Source organism: Oncorhynchus clarkii, chromosome 10 (genome assembly GCF_045791955.1).
Source record: "Oncorhynchus clarkii lewisi isolate Uvic-CL-2024 chromosome 10, UVic_Ocla_1.0, whole genome shotgun sequence".
NCBI classification, from domain to species: domain Eukaryota; kingdom Metazoa; phylum Chordata; class Actinopteri; order Salmoniformes; family Salmonidae; genus Oncorhynchus; species Oncorhynchus clarkii.
Genome location: NC_092156.1, coordinates 31,242,323 through 31,266,850, shown reverse-complemented (window position 1 = coordinate 31,266,850; position 24,528 = coordinate 31,242,323). Strand labels below are relative to the sequence as shown.

General features: G+C 44.4%; 1 protein-coding gene across 3 annotated transcripts in view; it reads right to left on the bottom strand.

Moving 5' to 3' along the window:
• LOC139418262 (autism susceptibility gene 2 protein-like) overlaps positions 1-24,528 on the bottom strand; it is a 458,234-nt gene that overhangs the window by 357,090 nt on the left and 76,616 nt on the right. For all 3 annotated transcript variants that reach the window (XM_071167588.1, XM_071167586.1, XM_071167587.1), the window contains exon 2: positions 11,098-11,373. In XM_071167588.1, the coding sequence (XP_071023689.1) occupies positions 11,098-11,373 (276 nt within the window). The remainder of the gene's footprint in view (positions 1-11,097; positions 11,374-24,528) is intronic.

The window sequence follows — 24,528 nt, the reverse complement described above, 5'->3', positions numbered from 1 at the left end:
AAGAGCATTGAAGATGGGTCGTGGCTGGGTCTTCCAGCATGACAACGACCCGAAACACAGGGCAACTAAGGAGTGGCTCCGTAAGAAGCATCTCAAGGTCCTGGAGTGGCCTAGCCAGTCTCCAGACCTGAACCCAATAGAAAATCTTTGGAGGGAGCTGAAAGTCTGTATTGCCCAGCGACAGCCCCGAAACCTGAAGGATCTGGAGAAGGTCTGTATGGAGGAGTGGGCCAAAATCCCTGCTGCAGTGTGTGCAAACCTGGTTAAGAACTATAGGAAACGTATGATCTCTGTAATTGCAAACAAAGGTTTCTGTACCAAATATAAAGTTATGCTTTTCTGATGTATCAAATACTTATGTCATGCAATAAAATGCTAATTAATTACTTAAATATCATACAATGTGATCCTCTGGATTTTTGTTTTAGATTCCGTCTCTCACAGTTGAAGTGTACCTATGATAAAAATGACAGATCTCTACATGCTTTGTAAGTAGGAAAACCTGCAAAATCGGCAGTGTATCAAATACTTGTTCTCCCCACTGTAGCTGTTTTCAGCTCCATGTAGGCTTGCTTGCTAGCTAGCCAAGTCATTTGTTGTGCATCCTTAGCTACCTTTTATTAATATGATTTTTCCTAGTCAATACATGCATTCTCTGTCTGATCACTGTCAGTTTATTCCCTCTCTATATTGTGTTGCACCATTGGGTTGAAGGGCTGGGCAATGTTACCAATTCAATAAAAGAGAGTTATTCTACTCACACTGTAAAGACTTGTATCATTAAAAATGATTAACCTGACAATAATAACGTGATGGGTTAATTGTGTAACAATACACAGACCATGTTAGGATGATGGTTCAAGATAATCTGATAGTCTGATAATCTGATATGAAATGAGCAAACAAAGTAAACCTGTGCAACTTGGTCAAGCTTATGAATATGTAAAACTGCATCATAATGTCACACTGAAGTGCAGAAACACATCCAACGATTCACACTCATTTACACACCCTGGTCGTCCATTCACACATGATGATGATGATGATGGTGATATTGATGACGGTGATGATGACGTTGCTGATGATGATTTTGGCCAGGATATTTTTGATGATATTGAGGTGATGATTCAAGGATTTGCACAGTCCATTTTACTTGTTATGTAACTTTGTGAATCGTTATACTTTTGTGCTGCTACTAATGTTGATCGTTACATTGATGGCTGTCAGCCCATGACTGATGTACTAGTCCACTGTTATTCAGTATCATTGTGTTTGTGGATTTTAATTTGTCCTATCCTCAAGTGTTCCTCTGTTGCTAAAAACAATTGATTTCTAGTACAAATAAAGTTATACATTGATCTTGAAAGGGTCTGATATGTAAAAAATGCTTGATACTAATTAATGAATTATTTTAAGTTATATCCTCTAGGAATACATTGTACATATTGTTTTATACATTTTTTACCCAAATATTGCAGTTCAATTCTATTTCTTCCTCCTGAACCCATATAAGAGGTTTCAATAACTGTAGCAATACAATAGCTGCCTGAACCATATTGTTAAGAGGACAGCTTCTAAGTCTCATTTTAAAGCAATTATTGGAAGTATGGAGAGGTCTATGATCGGGTTCTCATAATGGGACAGTGAGCTGTTAATGCTCACATTTTATTGGCTACAATAAGACGTTACATAGTCCTCCAGACATGGCTGAATGAAAAACTGAATGAGACATGGCAGAATGAGAAACTGCTTCACTCTGAGCGTCACTTGACACAAAGATTATCCCAATGAATGGAGAAAGCAGACTCATCTGAAGCCACATTTGTGGATTGTAATACATCGACAGGGGGAAAGATGTCTAAAAATTCTGTAAGCACAGAATACAGATCCACAAGCTTTTTGAATGTACAAATGCATATTCCACAGTTCAGAACATTTGATCACAAATTGTTCTATATTTGTGCATTCTATTTGTGAGCTATGTTGTTATACACTACATGACCAAAATTATGTGGACAAAATTCGTCGAACATCTCATTCCAAAATCATGGGCATTAATATGGAGTTGGTCCCCCCTTTGCTGCTATAACAGCCTCCACTTTTCTGGGAAGGCTTTCCATTAGATGTTGGAACATTGCTGCGGGGACTTGCTTCCATTCAGATACAAGAGCATTAGTGCCTCCCGAGTGAGTGACACAGCGGTCTAAGGTACTGCTTGAGGCATCACTACAGCCCAGGGTTTGATCCAGGCTGTGTCACAGCTGCACCCGGGAGACCCATGAGGCAGCGCACAATTGACCCAGTGTCGTCTGAGTTAGGGGGAGGGTTTGGCAGGATTTCCTTGTCCCATCGTGTTCTAGCGACTCCTTGTGGCGGGCTGGGCGCCTACAAGCTGACTGTGGTCGTCATTTGGACCGTGTTTCCTCCGACACATTGGTGCGGCTGGCTTCTGGGTTAAGCGAGCAGAGTGTCAAGAAGCAGTGCGGCTTGGCAGGGTCGTGTTTCAGGGGCCGCATGGCTCTCGACCTTCGCCTCTCCCAAGTCCGTAGGGGAGTTGCAGCGATGGGACAAGACTGTAACTATCAATTGGATATCACGTAATTGGGGAGAAAAATGGATAAAAAATAAATGCATTTGCATTAGTGAGGCCGAGCACTGATGTTGGCCGATTAGGCCTGGCTCACAGTCTGCGTTTCAATTCATCCCAAAGCTGTTCGATGGGGTTGAGATCAGGGCTCTGTGCAGGCCAGTCAAGTTCTTCCACACCGATCTCAACAAACCATTTATGTATGGACCTCGCTTTGTGCACGGGGCATTGTCATGCTAAAACAGGAAAGGGCCTTCCCCGAACTTGTTGCCACAAAGTTGGAAGCACATTGTAGTGTTAAAATGTCCCTTCACTGGAACTAAGCGGCCTAGCCAGAACCATGAAAAACACACCATTATTCCTTATCCTCCACCAAACCTTACAACTTGGCACTATGCATTTGAGCAAGTAGCATTCTCCTGGCATCCGCCAAACACAGATTTGTCCATCGGACTGCCAGATGGTAAAGCGTGATTTATCACTCCAGAGAACACGCTTCCACTGTTCCAGAGTCTAATGGCGGCGAGCTTTACACCACTCCAGCCGACACTTGGCATTGCGCAACGTGATCTTAGGCTTGTGTGCAGCTGCTCCGCCATGGAAACTCATTTCATGAAGCTCTAGACGAACAGTTCTTGTGCTGACTTTGCTTCCAGAGGCAGTTTGGAATTTGGTAGTGAATGTTGCAACTGAGGACAGACGATTTTTACATGCTACGCACTTCAGCACTCAGTGGTCCCATTCTGTGTGCTAGTGTGGTATACCACTTCGAGGCTGAGCCGTTATTTCTCCTAGGCATTTCCGCTTCACAATAACAGCACTTACAGTTGACCAGGCCAGAAATTTGACGAACTGACTTGTAGGAAAGGTGGCATCCTATGACGGTGACAAGTTAAAACTCACTGAGCTCATTAGTAAGGCCATTCTCCTGCCAATGTTTGGCTATGGAGATTGCATGGCTGTGTGCTCGATTTTATACACCTGTCAGAAATGGGTTTGGCCTAATTAGCCAAATCCACTAATTTGAAGGGGTGTTCACATACTTTTGTGCATATAGTGTATTTACAGATCATTAATTTATTTGTGACTTTTGTGACTCACAGATTATGGTTTAATTGTGAAATATTTTTACATATTTACGGATTATGTTTTTATTTACAAAATACTTTAATATATTCACAGATCCTAGTTTTATTTGTGAGTTATGCTGAATATACACACGGATCGTAGTAGACATACAGAATAAAGAAACAAATCTCACTCCATAATCCCGGTACTGAGTTAATGTGAGTTAATGCGAATGTAATATCTAACAGCCTATGTGTTTGTAGATCGACTAAGGTGACTGAAGCTGCAACAACCCATGTATTAATGACTGGAATAATTTTTTGCTTGTTTTTTTCTGTTCTCTATTTTCTGTTCTCCAGAAATGCAGTAAACGATCTTCCAGATATTCCCAAGCTGCCTACGTCCCTGGCTGTGAGCCTGTTTGCTGCACTGTGTGTGCAGCCCTGCCATTATAGTACAGTACAGTACAGTCAAACATGCTGTCATTGTCCGCTCAAAGCCAGAGTACTGCTCAACCCCCCTGCTGTGTGTGTGGTGTGCCACAAAATCATGGTTGGTTCCAAAATGAAAAATGTCAGGAGCAATAAACTAAATTCACATACCTGGACCCACAATTTGCAGTTTGTGGCTGTGCACATCCATTTTCAACACCGACAATACCCCGCTTATCTGTGCTCTTCATTTCAGCACGGAGCAATATATCAGAAGCTGTTACAAACATTTCTGTATTTTTTCGTTTCTGCTTACAATATCGGGACATTGCCAGCCACATACAGAAAACATTCACCAGGCTGTGAGGTGTGTTCCACGATAGAAACAGAAAACCACCTCCGAGTGCTGTGAATTCCTCTGCAACCTATACCTCATCTCCTCTCCTTTCTTTTCCTCTTAAAAAAACATTTATACTCTCCTTTCCTATACAAACTATATCTGCTATCCTCACAACTATCTCAGCTCTCATCTCCAAACTAGTCTGAAAAAATATATAAATGCAACATGCAACAATTTCAAAGAATTGAGTGATTTACAGTTCCAATAAGGAAATCAGTAAATTGAAATAAATGCATTAGGCCTTAATCTATGTATTTCACATGACTGGGAATACACGACTGTTGGTCACAGATACCTTAAAAAAGGTTGGGGTGTGGATCAGTGCGACACATCTCCTTTGCATAGAGTTGATCAGGCTGTTGATTGTGGCCTGTGGAAAGTTGTCCAATTCTTCTTCAATGGCTGTGCGAAGTTGCTGGATATTGGCGGGAACTGGAACATGATGTTGTACACGTCGATCTAGAGCATCCTAACATGCTCAATGGGTGACATGCAGGCTACTGGGACATTTTCAGCTTCCAGGAATTCTGTACAGATCCTTGCAAAATGGGGCCGTGCATTATCATGCTGAAACATGAGGTGATGGCGGCGGATGAATGGCATGACAATGGGCCTCAGGATCTCGTCAAGGTATCTCTGTGCATTCAAATTGCCATTGATAAAATACAATTGTGTTCGCTGTCCGTAGCTTATGCGTGACCATACCATATCCCCACCGCCACCATTGGGCACTCTGTTCACAACTTTGACATCGGCAAACCGCTAGCCAACACAAAGCCATTCACGCTGTCTGCCATCTGCCCGGTACAGTTGAAACTGGGATTCATCCGTGAAGAGCACAATTCTCCAGCGAGTCAGTGGCCATCGAAGGTGAGCATTTGCCCACTGAAGTCGGTTACAACACTGAATAGCAGTCAAATCAAAACCCTCGTGAGGACGACAAGCACACAGAAACCTAATACGGTTTCTGACAGTTTGGGCAAAAATTCTCTGATTGTGCAAACCCACAGTTTCATCAGCTGTCCGGGTGGCTGGTCCCAAGACGATCCCGCAGGTGAAGAAGCTGGATGTGGAGGTCCTTGGCTGGCTTTGTTACACGTGGTCTGTGGTTGTGAGGACGGTTGGACGTACTGCCAAATTCTCTAAAACAACGTTGGAAGCGGCTTATGGCAGAGAAATAAACATTAAATTCTCTGGCAACAGCTCTGGTGGACATTCCCTGCAGTCAGCATACCAATTACACAGTCTCTCAAAACTTGAGACATCTGTGGCATTGTGCTGTGTGACAAAAAGGCACATTTTAGAGTGGCCTTTTATTGCCCCCAGCACAAGGTGTACCCGTGTAAGGGTTCATTCTGTTTAATCAGCTTCTTGATTTGCCACACTTGTCAGGTGGATGAATTATCTTGGGAATGGAGAAATGCTCACTAACAGGGATGTAAACAAAATTTGTGAGATATAAGCTTTTTGTGCATATGGAACATTTCTGGGATCTTTAATTTCAGCTCATGAAACATGGGACCAACACTTTACATGTTATGTTTATATTGTTGTTCAGTGTATCTCTGCTACACTCTCCTATCCTCTCAAAAACTATCTCTGCTCTACTCTCTTCTTCTCTTCTCTTTTTCCCTTCTCTCCCTTCCTATCTAGACGTGTGTACAAATCACCAGCAGTCTAATAGCAGTTAATTTCCCCTGTCTACTGCCCAGCCTAACTAACTCATGTAGAATTAAACCTTGAGATGAACGAACCAGAACTCTCCACATTACAACATAACCTTGCAGGAGGGCAATTCCTTAACAGTTATTTATAGGCCTTTGGAGCGGTGAAAAGATAATATGTCTGCTGTAGAATAATTCTGGGAGGAGAAGGAGATTGTCTTCATTCCGTTTAAGATAATGGAGGCCACAGAGGGTTGAGACGATGGTGTTCTTAAACATTTTGCATACAGTGCCTATAAAAAGTCTAAAACCCCTTTCAAAATGTTCACCTTTTGTTCTAACCCATTGATCTACAAATCCTACCCCACAACTTCCAAGTAAAAAAAAAATTAATTATAAAAAGTAACACAATAACAAGACTATATACAGGGGGCACCGGTACTGAGTCAGTGTGCAGGGGTACAGGCTAGTTGAGGTAATCTGTACTTGTAGGTGGGGGCGAAGTGACTATGCATAGGTAACAAACAAACAGCGAGTAGCAGCAGTGTACAAGAGGGGGGGGTCAATGTAAATTGTCCGGTGGCAATTTTTATGAATTGTTCAGCAGTTTAATGGCTTGGGGATAGAAGCTGTTGAGGAGCCTTTTGGTCCTAGACTTGGCGCTCTGGTACCGCTTGCCGTTCGGTAGCAGAGAAAACAGTCTATAACTTGGGTGACTGGAGTCTCTGACAATTTTATGGGCTTTCCTCTGACACCGCCTATTATATAGGTCCTGGATGGCAGGAAGCTTGGCCCCAGTGATGTACTGGGCCGTAGGCACTACCCTCAGTAGCGCCTTACGGTCAGATGCAGAGCAGTTGCCATACCAGGCGGTGATGCAACCGGTCAGGATGCTCTTCGTCTGGTCAGGATGCTCTAGACCTTTTGAGGATCTGGGGACCCATGCCAAATCTTTTCAGTCTCCTGAGGGGGAAAAGGTTTTGTCGTGCCCTCTTCACAACTGTCTTGGTATGTTTGGACCATGATAGTTCGTTAGTGACGTGGACAACAAGGAACTTGAAACTCTCGACCCGCTCCCCTACAGCCCCGTCGATGTTAATGGGGGCCTGGTTCAGCCTGCATTTGCCTGTAGTCCACGATCAGCTCCTTTGTCTTGCTCACATTGAGGGAGAGGTTGTTGCATGATACTTTGGTTGGATAAGTGTCCACTCCCCTTGTAATAGCAATCCTAAATTAGCTCAGGTGTAACCAATCACCTTCAAAATCACACATGGGTTACAAGATAAATTCAGGAGTTCCTGTAGGTTTGGTAAGAAGAATGTCCCTCTCCCCACAGGTGTGATTACAATCTCTGAGGGTTTAGAGCTTGAGGTAGTCACCTCATACAAGTACTTGGGAATATGGCTAGATGGTACATTGTCCTTCTCTCAGCACATATCAAAGCTGCAGGCTAAAGTTAAATCTAGATTTGGTTTCCTCTATTGTAATCGCTCCTCTTTCATCCCAGCTGCCAAACTAACCCTGATTCAGATGACCATCCTACCAATGCTAGACTACAGAGACATAATTTATATATCGGCAGGTAAGGGTGCTCTCGAGTGGCCAGATGTTCTTTACCATTCGGCCATCAGATTTGCCACCAATGCTCCTTATAGGACACATCAATGCACTCTATACTCCTCTGTAAACTGGTCATCTCTGTACACCCGTCGCAAGACCCACTGGTTGATGCTTATTTATAAAACCCTCTTAGGACTCTAAGATATCTACTGCAGCCCTCATCCTCCACATACAACACCCATTCTGCCAGTCATATTCTGTTAAATGTACCCAAAGCACACACATCCCTGGGTCGCTCGTCTTTTCAGTTCACTGCAGCTAGCGACTGGAACGAGCTGCAACAAACACTCAAACTGGACAGTTTCATCTCAATCTCTTCATTCAAAGACTCAATCATGGACACTTACTGACAGTTGTGGCTGCATTGTTGTCTCTACCTTCTTTCCCTTTGTGCTGTTGTCTGTGCCCAATAATGTTTGTACCATGTTTTGTTGCTACCATGTTGTGTTGTTTTTTTAAATATTTTAACTTTACTTAACTAGGCAAGTCAGTTAAGAATACATTCTTATTTACAATGACAGCCTACCAGGAAACAGTGGGTTAACTGCCTTGTTCAGGGGCAGAACAACATATTTTTACCTTGTCAGCACGGGGATTCGATCCAGCAACCTTTCGGTTACTGGCCCAACACTCTAACCACTAGGGTACCTGCCGCGCCATGTGTTGCTGCCTTGCTATGTTGTCGTCTTAGGTCTTTCTTTATGTAGAAATGTGTTGTTTCTCTTGTTGTGATGTGTGTTTGGCCTATATTTATATATATTTTTTTTTATCCCAGCCCCCGTCCCCGTAGGAGGCCTCTTGCCTTTTGGTCGGCCGTCATTGTAAATAGGAATTTGTTCTTAACTGACTTGCCTTGTTAAATAAAGGTTAAATAAAAAATAAAGGTTCCCTCTGCCGGGTACTGAATTGCAAAGCAAACACTCAACCATGAGCACCAAGGAGCTTTCAAAAACACTTTTGTAAAGAAGCATAGTCCAATATTGCCAAATCTATATGAGCAAAGTTTGTAGAGGCCTATCCCAACAGACTCACAGCTGTAATGGCTGCAAAAGGTGCTTTCACCAAGTATTAACTCAGGGGGGTGATCATCATCATCAACATGTATTTTGACCTTGTCTTTAGCAGGAGGATTGACTAGACTAGAGGGCATCCTTTCCATGGATGATGACAATGCCAACACCCTTTGCCCTTCACCACTGACTGAAGCAGCTGTACTGTGGTGCCAGCCAACAGAGAGAGTGTGAGTGTGTGTGTGTGTGTGTGTGTGTGTGTGTGTGAGTGAGTGAGTGAGTGAGTGAGTGAGTGAGTGAGTGAGTACCCATGTCTCCTATAAGCCCCATCCTCTAATGGCAGCTGCTGTCCCCCTAATCAGTGGCTGCTCCTAGGGCCATGGGCAGGGAGGGCAGACGAGAGTCCTTCAGTCCTGGCCCTAAACACCACTTTGTGCTCCTCTCACTTGTCACAGAGTTTGTTGTCATAGCTCACCTGACTCACACACACACTCGGAGCCAATAACACCCATCTGCCAAGTAGACTAAGCACAAACAAATACACACAAATGCGCGTGCACACACAAATGCATGCGCATGCACACACACATGCCCTCGAACCAGTCACCTCTTCTCCCATGCAACTGTAAGTGCCAGACAACCTTGAGAGTGGCAGGTGGCACCATCTGTCTATTATACAGTACATTGGCCCCGGGGCACATAGCTCCAGTATGTGTGAAGATATCTCTTCACCTACTGCAGGCCCTTACAGAGTGTCAGTATCTCAGATCGCCAAGTCTAATAAATATTGACACACGTCTACCAAATAAAACAGTGTCTGTGACAGGTAGACTTTTGACAGAATTGACACACAGACAGCACAAAAATGGACCACTGTATACCAACTTTACAGCCCCTAAACTGTTACTTGATCAAACTTTAGGTGTGTATGTAATCACTTCCCTGTGTAGTTTCTCTATGGGTTCAGTAAAGCCAGGGGGGGTAGAGCTCACATGATTAACAGCCTGCTGAAGAATGACCTCTCTCCTGCTGGGATGACACAGACTAATGACAACCTTTGCTCTCCTCCCATCACACAGGGCAGTGTGTGTGTGTGTGTGTGTGTGTGTGTGTGTGTGTGTGTGTGTGTGTGTGTGTGTGTGTGTGTGTGTGTGTGTGTGTGTGTGTGTGTGTGTACAATAGAGCACCAGTCGTGTTGGGAGGAGGGGGATAGTCAGTTCAGATGAGGGGGATAGTCAGTTCAGAGGAGGGGGATAGTCAGTTCAGAGGAGGGGGTTAAAGAAGGGGATTAAAGTCAGTTCAGAGGAGGGGGGTTAAGTCAGTTCAGAGGAGGGGGGTAAAGTCAGTTCAGAGGAGGGGGATAAAGTCAGTTCAGAGGAGGGGGATGAAGTCAGTCCAGAGAAGGGGGTTAAAGGGGGGGTTAAGTCAGTTCAGAGGAGGGGGGTAAAATCAGTTCAGAGGAGGGGGTATAAAGTCAGTTCAAGGAGGGGGTAAGGCCGGTTCAGAGGATGGGGGTTAAGTCAGTTCAGAGGATGGGGGTTAAGTCAGTTCAGAGGAGGGGGGTTAAGTCAGTTCAGAGGAGGGGGGTTAAGTCAGTTCAGAGGAGGGGAGTAAAGTCAGTTCAGAGGAGGGGAGTAAAGTCAGTTCAGAAATCTCTAGCCTTAATACAACGTAATTACATATACTGAAAAAGGAACATCTGTCTACAGACCTTAATGTAACATGAATTAACTCATATCTGGGATGATATCAGAAACCAAGCCAAGCAGCCCCTCTAATTATAAGACACAATTAGAGAATCCATTTGAGTTTATCCTAATTCAGTTGGAATGGAATGTAACATTGTATTTTTTTTTTTTACAAACCTGCTATCGAGGTGTTTACAGCCTGCAACAGATTCTGCAGTACTGTAGCGTATTATCCTCTATCTGTTTGAAATCAGGGCAATCTAGATGTAAATCACTCTCCAATCAAAAACCCCATCATTCAATCCCTTCTTCATCCTTATCAAACACATAGTATGACTGATAATTCCACCGGCTCTCATGACCAAAGTGAAAGACAGAAGACTGAACACACACTCAAACAGTTCCTCTTCTACATTCAAGATGATAAAACTAAACGGGTGTTTCCATCCACCATTGCAGTGTGCAGACAAAACCCAATATGCCAACCTGAGAGCCCAAACGCTAGCCTGGTCTCAACTCCGCAATACCAGATCTGGGACCAGGCTACCAAAAATGCTGCTTGAGAAGAGGTGGAACTGAGTGGAGAGGAGATAGTGTAGTGTGTAACAAGTAATAAACAGTGTACTGACTGGCCTGTGTTTCTTCTGCAGGCTGTTCTTGTTCTTCTTCTTGCCGTTGGTCTGAGGAGCCAGGCGTGGGTTGTTGTTCTCCTGGTCAGAATGCTGGTGATGGTTGCTATGGTTGTTGTGGTGGTTGTTAAGGTGGTTGTTGTGGGCTTTGCGGGAGTCCAGGCTGAATCCGTTCGGGACCCTGGGGGGCTTCTTCTTGTGCAGGGGGCCCGCCTGGTTCTCCTTATGGTTCTCCTGGTTCTCCCTGCACTCCTGGGGCTTCATGGACAGGTCCTTCTGGAGAGGAACAGGAGAGAGGTCAATTTTAGAATAAGGCTGTAACGTAACAAAATGTGGAAAACGTCAAGGGGTCTGAATTCTTTCCGAAGGCACTGTATATTCTGTAAAGGAAGAGGAGAGAAGAGGGGAGGTAAACACTCCGTTACACTGAAACAAAGTAGTTCAGGGTCAAGTCTTTCAAGCGACAGAGAGCGGAGAATAGACCGATAGCGAGGTCTTTATTTGACCATTTGAAAAATACAACTACAGCCACAAAAGTACAGTGCAGGGGAGAAGGGGAGAGATGACAACTATACTGAAACAAATAAAGTATTTATTAATATCTTGTCGCTGGAGCGTACCAAAAGCAATTACATTCATTTAAATACATAATCCTGACAAAATAAGCCTCCTACACCTGATAAAGAGAGCTCATTACGATGATCATGAAAGCTAGGCTTAAAAATAGATAACAAATTCACATTTACAAATGCCAGTTAGGAAGTAGCTATTGTATCTGTGTTCTCCATTGAGCAGTACTAAGAGAGACTGTTCTTCTCCCCTACAGAGGCCCACTGTGGGTCATTAAGCACTAACGACACATTACACTTAAACATATTGTCACAGGAGAGTCTCATAGGCTAAGGATAGGAGAGCACCACACTGCCTGTCTGTGATTAACCACATATCTATTAGAGCATGGCTGAGGATTAGGACACTCACACACACAGCAAATTGGCCAATGTTACCTAGTGTTTATTTTTCAGTGTAACATTTATATAGCTGATTCAGGAGCAAAATGACATATGTAAGTGTTAAATTAACACTCATTGGTGTAAAATAACCAAAATCACGCCTATCATTATCATATTTCCCAGCATGCTCTATTGCAGGTTGATTTTTAGAATTGTTTGTTTCAATATCTATGTTTTTACATTGATTGATTAATTAATCTTATACTACTCAAATATAAATAACATACATTTTTCTAAACTAATCCAATCTATACTTATTCCACCCATTACTGAAATGGTTATTTTCCAGACTAGATGCTTTAGTTAGTCTCATATTAGGCTTCCCAACCCTGTCATTCTGAATTCAAGTTGCGGGTGAATAAAATTCAAAATGTTAGATATCCCCACTCTGGCTGGATTCCATTAGGAATTACACATCACTTTGCAAGCCAGCATAATGTGACTTGTAGGCCTAATGTGGCCTGTAAACCATGAGTTTTAGGCCACTGTATTAAGGTAAAACTAGGCCCTCAAAATAAGGCCTTATGAAAGATGGTATTGTCTTAAAGAATTTAATTTGAATGAAAAACATAATCACTTAGGATCTTACTTGGTGAAGGCCACAAGACTGGAAATGAATGAATGCAACAACCATGTCTCTGTCACTAACAAATACAATCATTGAAGTTCACCCTGTCAACACTCCCACACCCCCTGGTAAAACAGTGAGCAGTTACACCTACACTATACTCCAATAACCAAACAAACCAATAAACCAGCCCTCACATCTCCTGTATTGTGTGCTATTTTCCAACCAGATGGGGTTATACAGTTCAGAGGAGGGGGGGTTAAGTCAGTTCAGAGGAGCGGGGTTAAGTCAGTTCAGGTCAGTTCAGAGGAGGGGGTAAAGTCAGTTCAGAGGAGGGGGTAAAGTCAGTTCAGAGGAGTGGGTAAAGTCAGTTCAGAGGAGGGGGTAAAGTCAGTTCAGGTCAGTTCAGAGGAGTGGGTAAAGTCAGTTCAGAGGAGCGGGGTTAAGTCAGTTCAGGTCAGTTCAGAGGAGGGGGGGTTAAGTCAGTTCAGAGAAGTGGGGTTAAGTCAGTTCAGGTCAGTTCAGAGGAGTGGGTAAAGTCAGTTCAGGTCAGTTCAGAGGAGGGGGGGTTAAGTCAGTTCAGAGGAGCGGGGTTAAGTCAGTTCAGAGGAGCGGGGTTAAGTCAGTTCAGGTCAGTTCAGAGGAGTGGGTAAAGTCAGTTCAGGTCAGTTCAGAGGAGGGGGGGTTAAGTCAGTTCAGAGGAGCGGGGTTAAGTCAGTTCAGGTCAGTTCAGAGGAGGGGGGGTTAAGTCAGTTCAGAGGAGCGGGGTTAAGTCAGTTCAGGTCAGTTCAGAGGAGGGGGTAAAGTCAGTTCAGAGGAGCGGGGTTAAGTCAGTTCAGGTCAGTTCAGAGGAGCGGGGTTAAGTCAGTTCAGGTCAGTTCAGAGGAGTGGGTAAAGTCAGTTCAGAGGAGCGGGGTTAAGTCAGTTCAGGTCAGTTCAGAGGAGGGGGTAAAGTCAGTTCAGGTCAGTTCAGAGGAGGGGGGGTTAAGTCAGTTCAGAGGAGCGGGGTTAAGTCAGTTCAGTGTTCCTCCATAACCATAAGGCAATTTGGTCCTCAAAAATCTCTAGCCTTAATACAACGTAATTGCATATATTGAAAAAGGAACATCTGTCTACAGACCGTAATGTAACATGAATTAACTCATATCTGGGATGAGATCAGAAATGAAGCCAACCAGTCCCTCTAATGATAAGACACAATTAGAGAATCCATTTGAGTTTCACCTAATTCAGTTGGAAAGGAATGTAAAATCATATTTTCCAACAAGATTGGGTTATACAGTTTGACTGGGGGATCAATATAACAACTAATCTGCCACAAAGAGGCTGTGTAGTGTACTGTACTGGAACCATCCAAGCTAAACTTATGGAACAAATCAATTATATTATCTGTAAGGGGACTCATTTAGTTCCAGGCTTGTAGTAGCAGCAGGAGGAGCCACTCGTAATACGGTCCAATAAAGAGTGAGTGGGGCAGCTATGATGACACTTCAGTGTGGCGATCCAGTCGCAGAGCCAACAGACAGACATTATAAACTGTCAACTCAAGTGACAGAGTTCCAGAATGGGTAGGTTGATGAGGATAATGGGTTTGGTGGGAGTGTTGGCTCTGATTCACTGAACCATTACCTTTACAACAAAGCCTAATTTTCCTCACAGAAAAACAAACAAATGCTGCACGCATCAACTAATCGTGTTCTCCTTTGTCTTCCACTCTCATCCAACACAAATAACGCAACAAGACATGCATTGTCATTGTTAGTGTGATGTGTGGTTCTAAGCCTCTTACTATAATCTGTGGTATTTTTTTTTAAAGACTATCAGTTGTGCATGTTCTTTTAAAGATGGAATCCGCAGCCTCCCGTGTGGAGCAGCGGTCCAAGACACTCCATCGCAGTGCTAGAGGCATCACTACAGACCCGGGTTTGATCCAAGTCTGGGTCGCAGCCGGCCGCGACCGGGATGTCCCATGAGGCGGCACACAATTGGCCCAGCGTAGTCCGGGTTAGGGGAGGGTTTGGCCGGCCGGGATCTCCTTATCCCATCGTACTCTAGCGACTCCTTGTGCCAGACGGGCACAGTGCACGCTGACTTTGGTCGCCAGCTGTACGGTGTTTCCTCAGACACATTGGTGCGGCTGGCTTCCGGGTTAAGCGAGCAGTGTATCAAAAAGCAGTGCGGCTTGACCGGGTTGTGTTTTGGAGGACGCATGGCTCTCGACCTTCGCCTCTCCCGAGTCCGTACCGAAGTTGCAGCAATGGAAAAAGACTAACTACTAATTGGATATCACAAAATTGGGGATAAAAAGGGTTAAAAAATACAAAAACATTAAGTAAAATAGGGAATTCGCTGTAAGGGAGCAAGTGCCACTGTCCGCTCCACAACCGTTATTATTTTGTTGATGAAGAGGAGGTGAGGAGCACTGCCCAACACAGGATATAGTGTCAGAGTGGGAAAAGCTGTGTTTGGTGTCTGCGGTAACTTCTTTGTTGTATCTTAAACGTGGCAGTTTCACCATTCAAAATTCCAGCTTTAACAATGGCAGGACAAATTCCAGGATCCAGATCATATGCCAGGTTTAAGAACATATCATATGATGTCTAAAATACAGCACAAATCAGTTTTCATGCTCAGACTTCACAACGTGTTTCACTCCTGTGAAGGGCTGAGATACATGTGAAATAGAAAATACTATACATTGCCAGTTGAGGATTGGAAATGTTTGGGAGAAAAATGAAAAGCAAATGGTTGCCTAGCCTAATGCTTGAGTCTGGAGTAAAACAGTAGGAGGGAAAACACTTCTTCCTAGCTGTCAAACTAGCTGTTAACTTCAAACAAATTCTGTTGAACAAGTCTCCCAGTATAAAATTGTGAATGTGGATTTGTAATGCTTTTTCCTCCTGCTGTAAAATAGGACCATTGTCACATTCGCTGTCTTCAAACTTCCTGTCATAAATGAGCCAAGGCGCAGCGCGCATGTAATTCCACATCTTTTAATAAAGTGAAACCTTCACAAACACAGGTAAACAGAGAACCGACCGTGCCGCAACCTTGACTCACAGAACATAAATAACATAGGTGGGAAAAAGTCTGCCTAAGTATGATTCCCAATCAGAGACAACGATAGACAGCTGCCTCTGATTGGGAACCACACTCTGCCAAAAACAAAGAAAGATAAAAATATAGAATGCCCACCCAAATCACACCCTGACCTAACCAAATAGAGAAATAAAACGGCTCTCTAAGGTCAGGGTGTGACACCCATTGCTGATAGTAAAGACGGAATTATAAACTTCCAGTCACCTTTAAACTTGTGTTAACTTCAGTATCTCCATATAAATCACACATTTTGCCCTGACCTTCTCTCCACTCCTCAACTTAAAAACATATCTCTCTCTGGAACAAAACCAAGCACGTGTTTGATTATATCTGTTCTGTTCTTCTGACTGCGACTCCCCTTGGAAAACCATCAAACAGAATCAGAGGTTTCAGAAGGCTCAACTTGACAGAACACAATGAAGTAGTTAAACCCGCCAGGCAGAAAAGGCAGTTTGTCTGGGGCCAAGCAATAGTATAAGTGTGCTGCGTGTTCATTGGTGAGTGTGTGTGAGTGTGTGTGTGTGTATGTGATCACCCAGACACAGTGGAGGCCTGCTTAACTAATCAAGCTCCACTCAGATCTGTGCTGGGAGCAGGTTCAGATATCATTGCACCATACACCAACCCACAACGCTAAACACAGAGAAGCTGTCCAGATAGCACTGAACCATACAGCATCCACCACATGAAACAGAGAAGCTGTCCAGATATCACTGAATCATACAGCATCCACCACACTAAACAACAGTGAGTGTGAGTGATCCTAGAAATAGAATGAATCCATATTGGAAAATGATGCAGCACATGACAAAAGCAGAAGATGACTACTGTATAAGAGTATATGTTAATTCGGCAAAAGCAGAAGATGACTACTGTAGAAGAATTGATGTTAATTAGGCTTAAAAAGTAGAATCCCTTATGAGCAATGCTACTTGCGATGCAATATTATTTTGAGTTCAATTAATTTGGATTGTTCAACATATTGTTATTCACCCTTCATGGAAAGGCCTCGACTAAATCAGCAGACATGTCTATAATAACAGTACTATGAATAAAAGTCAACCAAATACACCAGCCATTTCACCTCACAGTATCCATCTCTCTGCTGCCTAGAGAGTGAGAGAGGGTAAAGAAACTTTCCATCCCAGCCGTGGTGAATCAGGAGGAGAAGAAAGTAAGTGGGCACTTCATGGCTATGCTCTGCCTTTACCAACTGCATGACTCAAATACACTGAACAAAAATCTAAAACACATGTTTCCCATATTTCATGAGCAGAAATAAAAATTCCCAGAAATGTTCCATATGCACAAAAAGCTTACTTCTCAGACATGTTGTACACAAATGTGTTTACATCCCTGTTAGTAAACATAATCCATCCACCTGACAGGTGTGGCATACTAAGAAGCTTATTAAATAGCATGATCACTACACAGGTGCACCTTGTTTTGGGGACAATAAAATGGCACAAAAAATATGCAGCTTTGCCACACAATACAATTCTACAGATGTCTCAAGTTTTGAGGAAGCGTGCAATTGGCATGCCGACTACAGAATGTCCACCAGAGCTGTTGCCAGAGAATTTAATGTTAATTTCTCTACCATAAGCCGCCTCCAATGTCGCTTTAGAGAATTTGGCAGTACGTCCAACCGGCCTCACAACTGTAGACCACATGTAACCATGCCAGCCCAGGACCTCCACATCCAGCTTCTTCACCTGCGGGATCGTCTGAGACTAGCCACCTGGACAGCTGATGAAACTGGGTTTGCCAAACCGGAGAATTTCTGCACAAACTGTCAGAAACCGTCTCAGGGAAGCTCATCTGCGTCCTCGTCGTCCTCACCAGGGTCTTGACCTGACTGCAGTTCAGCGTCGTAACCGACTTCAGTGGGCAAATGTTCACCTTCGATGGCCACTGGCATGCTGGAAAAGTGTGCTCTTCACGGATTAATCCCTGTTTCAACTGTACCGGGCAGATGGCCGATAGTGTGTATGGCGTTGTGTGGTTGAGCGGTTTGTGAACAGAGGACCCATTAAGCAGGTTTGGAATGCTCTGGATCGACCTGTACGACAACGTGTTCCAGTTCCCGCCAATACCCATCAACTTCACACAGCCATTGAAGAGGAGTGGGACAACATTCCACAGTCCACAACCAACAGCCTGATCATCTCAATGTGAAGGAGATGTGTCGTGCTGCATGAAGCAAATGGTGGTCACAGGAGATACTGACTGGTTTTCTGATCCACACCACTACCTTTTTTAGGTATCTGTAACCAACAGTCTTGTGAAATCCATAGTTTAGGGCCTTATTAATTTATTCCATCTGACTGATTTCCTTTTATGAACTGTAACTCAGTAACATTTTTTAAATTGTTGCATGTTGCGTTTATATTTTAGTTCAGTGTGTATTTACCAGTCAAGGCTGCTAGAAGACATTGAAAGCTGCTCTTCTATAGCCTATGTTACACAAGGAATTCAATGGCCTAAAGTAAGCAATAATACAACTGCTGTTCAGCAATGTGTCTGGAGACAAGCAGACTAACAGCTCCGCTCTGTCTAATGTATGAGTGGTATAGCAGCGAGGGCGTCACAGAGGCAGAAATAAAAGGGGGTGATCATTTCTACAAAGAACACATAATTGGCAGTTTGAAAAGGTTAGGAGAATGCTGAATAACCATGGCTCATGATTCATACCCAGGGACACAAGACAAACTGCAATGAAGCTGCCACTCACAGATGTATGTGGATAGAGAGAGGGAGAGAGCGAGATCAGAGAAGATCAACTGAGACCAGCTCTAAGTATCTCATAATGTTCTAATAGCTTTGGAACCATTCTGTCGCTCAGGGCTCTAGGGTAGAAAGAACCGCTGGCAATACCACTGTCTCACATTCAAATCAAATCAGGGAGGTGCAGTTGCCGTACCAGGCTGTGATACAGCCCGACAGGATGCTCTCGATTGTGCATCTGTAAAAGTTTGTCAGGGTTTTGGGTGACAAGCCAAATTTCTTCAGCCTCCTGAGGTTGAAGAGGCGCTGTTGCGCCTTCTTCACCACACTGCCTGTGTGAGTGGACCATTTCAGTTTGTCTGTGACGTGTACGCCATTGTAAAGGTCTCTCTGGTATCAGCAGTGGCTCAAAACAAACCCCCTCTTCCTCTCTGCTAGCGAATGCTTTCAAGTGCAGATAAGACAACGTCTCGAGTGTATACAAAGGCAAGGGTGTCTGAAGCCTCTACAGCCAGTGAGGCGAGGTGAGCAGTGAATTACTCCCCAACAGACAACACCATCTACAATGTGTTTATCCGCACGCCTTTGTCTCTGTCTCCTGTGTTGATATGATAGCACATCCAGACCAATATTGGGCCTAGCAGCAGACTTCAAAAAATCCATAGCCAGCACACACACATAGATACTGTAAATACACACCTGCACAGGTGCACGGACACACGCACCAAACGCACGCCAGTCTGGACAATCTGCTGGCATGTGCCTCATACAACAGAGACAAACACTTTTTTTCTCTCTCCCTCTCTCTCTGTTCAGACGAACAGCACAACAAAAATGTTAAATAAACTTGACAAGAGGATATCTGCTGATCTGATTTCCTGATTGTGTTGGTTGTTCAACAACAGCAGACCCTTGGTGAGTTCATTTCACACACAGGACCCTAACAGGCTGGGGACTGGAGATGGGGAGCCTCGATCTGAAAGAAGAACAGAAGAAGAAGAGATTCCATTTGTATCTCTCTTCTTGTATTATTCCTTCACTCTGCTTGGTCCCGAGAGCAGCACAACCAGTCCCCCTCTCTAAAAGTACAGCAGCGCAGCGCTGTGTCATGGCTGTCTCTGCTCAACAGATCATATCAAAGAATTACAACGCCTGCTGTCTGCTGCATCAGAGACTCGGGGAGAGGCTCAGGAGAATCATCATAACATGCATGCACTGCTTAGCAATATGATGACACCCTCTGGCAACATAATGTAACAGACTAGGAAGATGTCTAACTGGAACAATTCCCATTAAGCTATAGAACTACCTTTCTAGCTCAATGCAAAACCAACAGATCCAGATCTATGTGTGTAACGTATTAGGTTAGGCATTAGAACTACAGTATAGTACAGTAACCACACACAGTGCAGAGAAACATTACCAAGCCCTGACAGCACAGCACCCTAATGAGAGGCAAACATATTCGGCATCAGTCATACAAGCACACAAAATTTACCCTCATGAAATAAACATGAGGAGTGGAGCACTGAGTGTGTGTGTGTCACATTGAATAGATAGAGCCTGTCAGGCTGGTTATTCTGATGGTAATGATCATGTACTGGCCTTCTAAAAGGCAATACGGTGGTATTCATTAAGAAGGCTGCATTTACACAAGCAGCCCAATTCTGATCTTTTTTTCCCCACTAATTGACCTTCTGACCAATCAAATCAGATCTTTTTCAGAGCTGATTGGTCAAAAAATCAATTAGTGAAACAAATATCTGAATTGGACTGCCTGTGTGAACAGCCCATGTAGCGTAGATTGTAAAGATCATAAATAGTAAATAGTCAGAAAGACAATCATCTTGTACTGAAATCTATCAAATTGTGGCAGACATAGTAGAGTGGATTTTCTCTTTGAAGCCCTAACCCTCTTCAGATTAACTAATTCCTCCTTATTTGATGACAGATGTGAAAGGAAATGAAGCGTTTGCTTGAACAGGCAGAGAGAAAGAGATTGGACATTCATACATATCTATTCAATGCAGTGGATCACATTATTACTCATTTGGACCTATTCATTTACTACTATTAGATTATCATTTAGGGGAGGAAACTATGCAAAACAAACAAACCCTTGGCAAGAACACATAATAAAAACTAAAACTGTAGGCTATAACTGTAGGCTATAACTGTAGGCTATAACTGTAGGCTATAACTGTAGGCTATAACTGTAGGCTATAACTGTAGGCTATAACTGGCAGCAGCATAATCAGACATTATACATATTTTAGACATTCACTGCCTTACATGATATAGTCATTTAGCCGAGCAGACCATGAACATATTGCTGTATCTCAAAATGTTCCAAATGCACAAAGAAAGTGAACAGAGGAGGAGGATTACTGGGATAATGGCAATACAGACAATGAATAATGGGGAAAGAGAAGAGAGAGAGAGTACTCAGATGAGGTGTGGTTTCAGAGTAAAGCTGAGAGTTTCTCTTTCTGCTCTTTCCTCTCCCCTTCTCTTCTCTCTCAACCATCTCCTCCATTATTCAGACACTATAGGGAGATACTAGGGAGAAGGGAGTAATCCTGTATACATACTGTATAGGTCACTGCTGTTCTGTACTGTAACTGTTACCATTAATTTCTGTGCTCAATAACTCACACACTCCTCTCCTCAGGATTTAAGTGTGTATCCTTTAGTGCTCTAAAACATAAGTTGTTTGCGCACTGCGGTGATGCCAGGAACAACAATGGTAGTACAACAACAGCTCTCTCCTGGGATCTCGAGAGGTAATGCTTGATTTAACAAGACCTTTTTTTGTGATTCTCAGCAGAAAATGCTCCCTGGAAAATGCTCTCTGTGAGAGGACAGAGGGAGTAGAGGGAGGAATAGTGAATAGCAGTGGGCAATGTTGAAAGCTGAGTTTTTAGCGCTGATGACAGCTGAGTTTCTCTCTCCTCTCCTGCAAAACCAAACTGTTGTCTGTCAGACTAGGGAAGCAGCAGATTATCTAGTGACAGTGACAACCTGACATGCTGCCTTTGATTTGCACATGCACAGTTTGGTGCGAGACAACCGTTAGACGCGATGATGTGTTCCTCTATGAGCTTAGCTAGCCAACATCGCCATAACATCACCTACAAACGTTATCGGGGATTTCGATTGGAGAAGCAGTCTGACAATGTCAATACTGTACTGTTTTAGCTAGAATCAAGCTTATTTGTCTTGAGATAAACTGACTAGCCAGGGAATGCAGGCTAGATACTTTGTTCGCATCTTGAAGTGTATGTGGGAAAAAACTTGGAAAACCTTTCAACATGAATTGTAGGCCTGGAAATAGGTGGGTGCTTACAATAACTAAGTACATGGTTGAACTCAGTGTGTCCTCCATAATACCCATTCCTCCCTCCTCCACCCATCCCTCCAGTGACGTGATGTTTCTAATGGGATAGCATGGCTTCAGTGAAACAGGCAAGGTTGCTTAGCAACTGGGTACAGCAAGCACATCATTAGACTGCACTGATGCTCACTCAAACCTCTATAACCTGTCTCACTCAAACCTCTATAACCTGTCTAACTCAAACCTCCATAACCTGTCTCACTCATACCTCCATAACCTGTCTCAATCATATCTCCATAACCTGTCTCACTCAACCTTCCATAACCTGTCTCACTCATCTCTCCATAACCTGTCTCACTCAACCTTCCATAAGTTGTCTCACTCATCTCTCCATAAGTTGTCTCACTCACCCCTCTATGACCTGTCTCACTCAATCCTCTCGCGTTCCTAGGAACGCAAAGCAAGGCGGCCATCTCTGTCGGCGCCGGAAGTACACAAGACTCCCTAAATTTTATCAGCATATTGATTGCGCAACCAGGGGTGGAAAGACCTTGGATCATTGTTACTCTAACTTCCGCGATGCATATAAGGCCCTGCCCCGCCCCCCTTTCGGAAAAGCTGACCACGACTCCATTTTGTTGATCCCTGCCTACAGACAGAAACTAAAACAAGAGGCTCCCACGCTGAGGTCTGTCCAACGCTGGTCCGACCAAGCTGACTCCACACTCCAAGACTGCTTCCATCACGTGGACTGGGACATGTTTCGTATTGCGTCAGACAACAACATTGACGAATACGCTGATTCGGTGTGCGAGTTCATTAGAACGTGCGTTGAAGATGTCGTTCCCATAGCAACGATTAAAACATTCCCTAACCAGAAACCGTGGATTGATGGCAGCATTCGCGTGAAACTGAAAGCGCGAACCACTGCTTTTAATCAGGGCAAGGTGTCTGGTAACATGACCGATTACAAACAGTGCAGCTATTCCCTCCGCAAGGCTATCAAACAAGCTAAGCGTCAGTACAGAGACAAAGTAGAATCTCAATTCAACGGCTCAGACACAAGAGGCATGTGGCAGGGTCTACAGTCAATCACGGACTACAGGAAGAAATCCAGCCCAGTCACGGACCAGGATGTCCTGCTCCCAGGCAGACTAAATAACTTTTTTGCCCGCTTTGAGGACAATACAGTGCCACTGACACGGCCTGCAACGAAAACATGCAGTCTCTCCTTCACTGCAGCCGAGGTGAGTAAGACATTTAAACGTGTTAACCCTCGCAAGGCTGCAGGCCCAGACGGCATCCCCAGCCGCGCCCTCAGAGCATACGCAGACCAGCTGGCCGGTGTGTTTACGGACATATTCAATCAATCCCTATACCAGTCTGCTGTTCCCACATGCTTCAAGAGGGCCACTATTGTTCCTGTTCCCAAGAAAGCTAAGGTAACTGAGCTAAACGACTACCGCCCCGTAGCACTCACTTCCGTCATCATGAAGTGCTTTGAGAGACTAGTCAAGGACCATATCACCTCCACCCTACCTGACACCCTAGACCCACTCCAATTTGCTTACCGCCCAAATAGGTCCACAGACGATGCAATCTCAACCACACTGCACACTGCCCTAACCCATCTGGACAAGAGGAATACCTATGTGAGAATGCTGTTCATTGACTACAGCTCGGCATTCAACACCATAGTACCCTCCAAGCTCGTCATCAAGCTCGAGACCCTGGGTCTCGACCCCGCCCTGTGCAACTGGGTACTGGACTTCCTGACGGGCCGCCCCCAGGTGGTGAGGGTAGGCAACAACATCTCCTCCCCGCTGATCCTCAACACTGGGGCCCCACAAGGGTGCGTTCTGAGCCCTCTCCTGTACTCCCTGTTCACCCACGACTGCGTGGCCACGCACGCCTCCAACTCAATCATCAAGTTTGCGGACGACACAAGAGTGGTAGGCTTGATTACCAACAACGACGAGACGGCCTACAGGGAGGAGGTGAGGGCCCTCGGAGTGTGGTGTCAGGAAAATAACCTCACACTCAACGTCAACAAAACTAAGGAGATGATTGTGGACTTCAGGAAACAGCAGAGGGAACACCCCCCTATCCACATCGATGGAACAGTAGTGGAGAGGGTAGCAAGTTTTAAGTTCCTCGGCATACACATCACAGACAAACTGAATTGGTCCACTCACACAGACAGCATTGTGAAGAAGGCGCAGCAGCGCCTCTTCAACCTCAGGAGGCTGAAGAAATTTGGCTTGTCACCAAAAGCACTCACAAACTTCTACAGATCCACAATCGAGAGCATCCTGGCGGGCTGTATCACCGCCTGGTACGGCAACTGCTCCGCCCTCAACCGTAAGGCTCTCCAGAGGGTAGTGAGGTCTGCACAATGCATCACCGGGGGCAAACTACCTGCCCTCCAGGACACCTACACCACCCGATGTCACAGGAAGGCCATAAAGATTATCAAGGACATCAACCACCCGAGCCACTGCCTGTTCACCCCGCTATCATCCAGAAGGCGAGGTCAGTACAGGTGCATCAAAGCTGGGACCGAGAGACTGAAAAACAGCTGCTATCTCAAGGCCATCAGACTGTTAAACAGCCACCACTAACATTGAGTGGCTGCTGCCAACACACTGACACTGACTCAACTCCAGCCACTTTAATAATGGGAATTGATG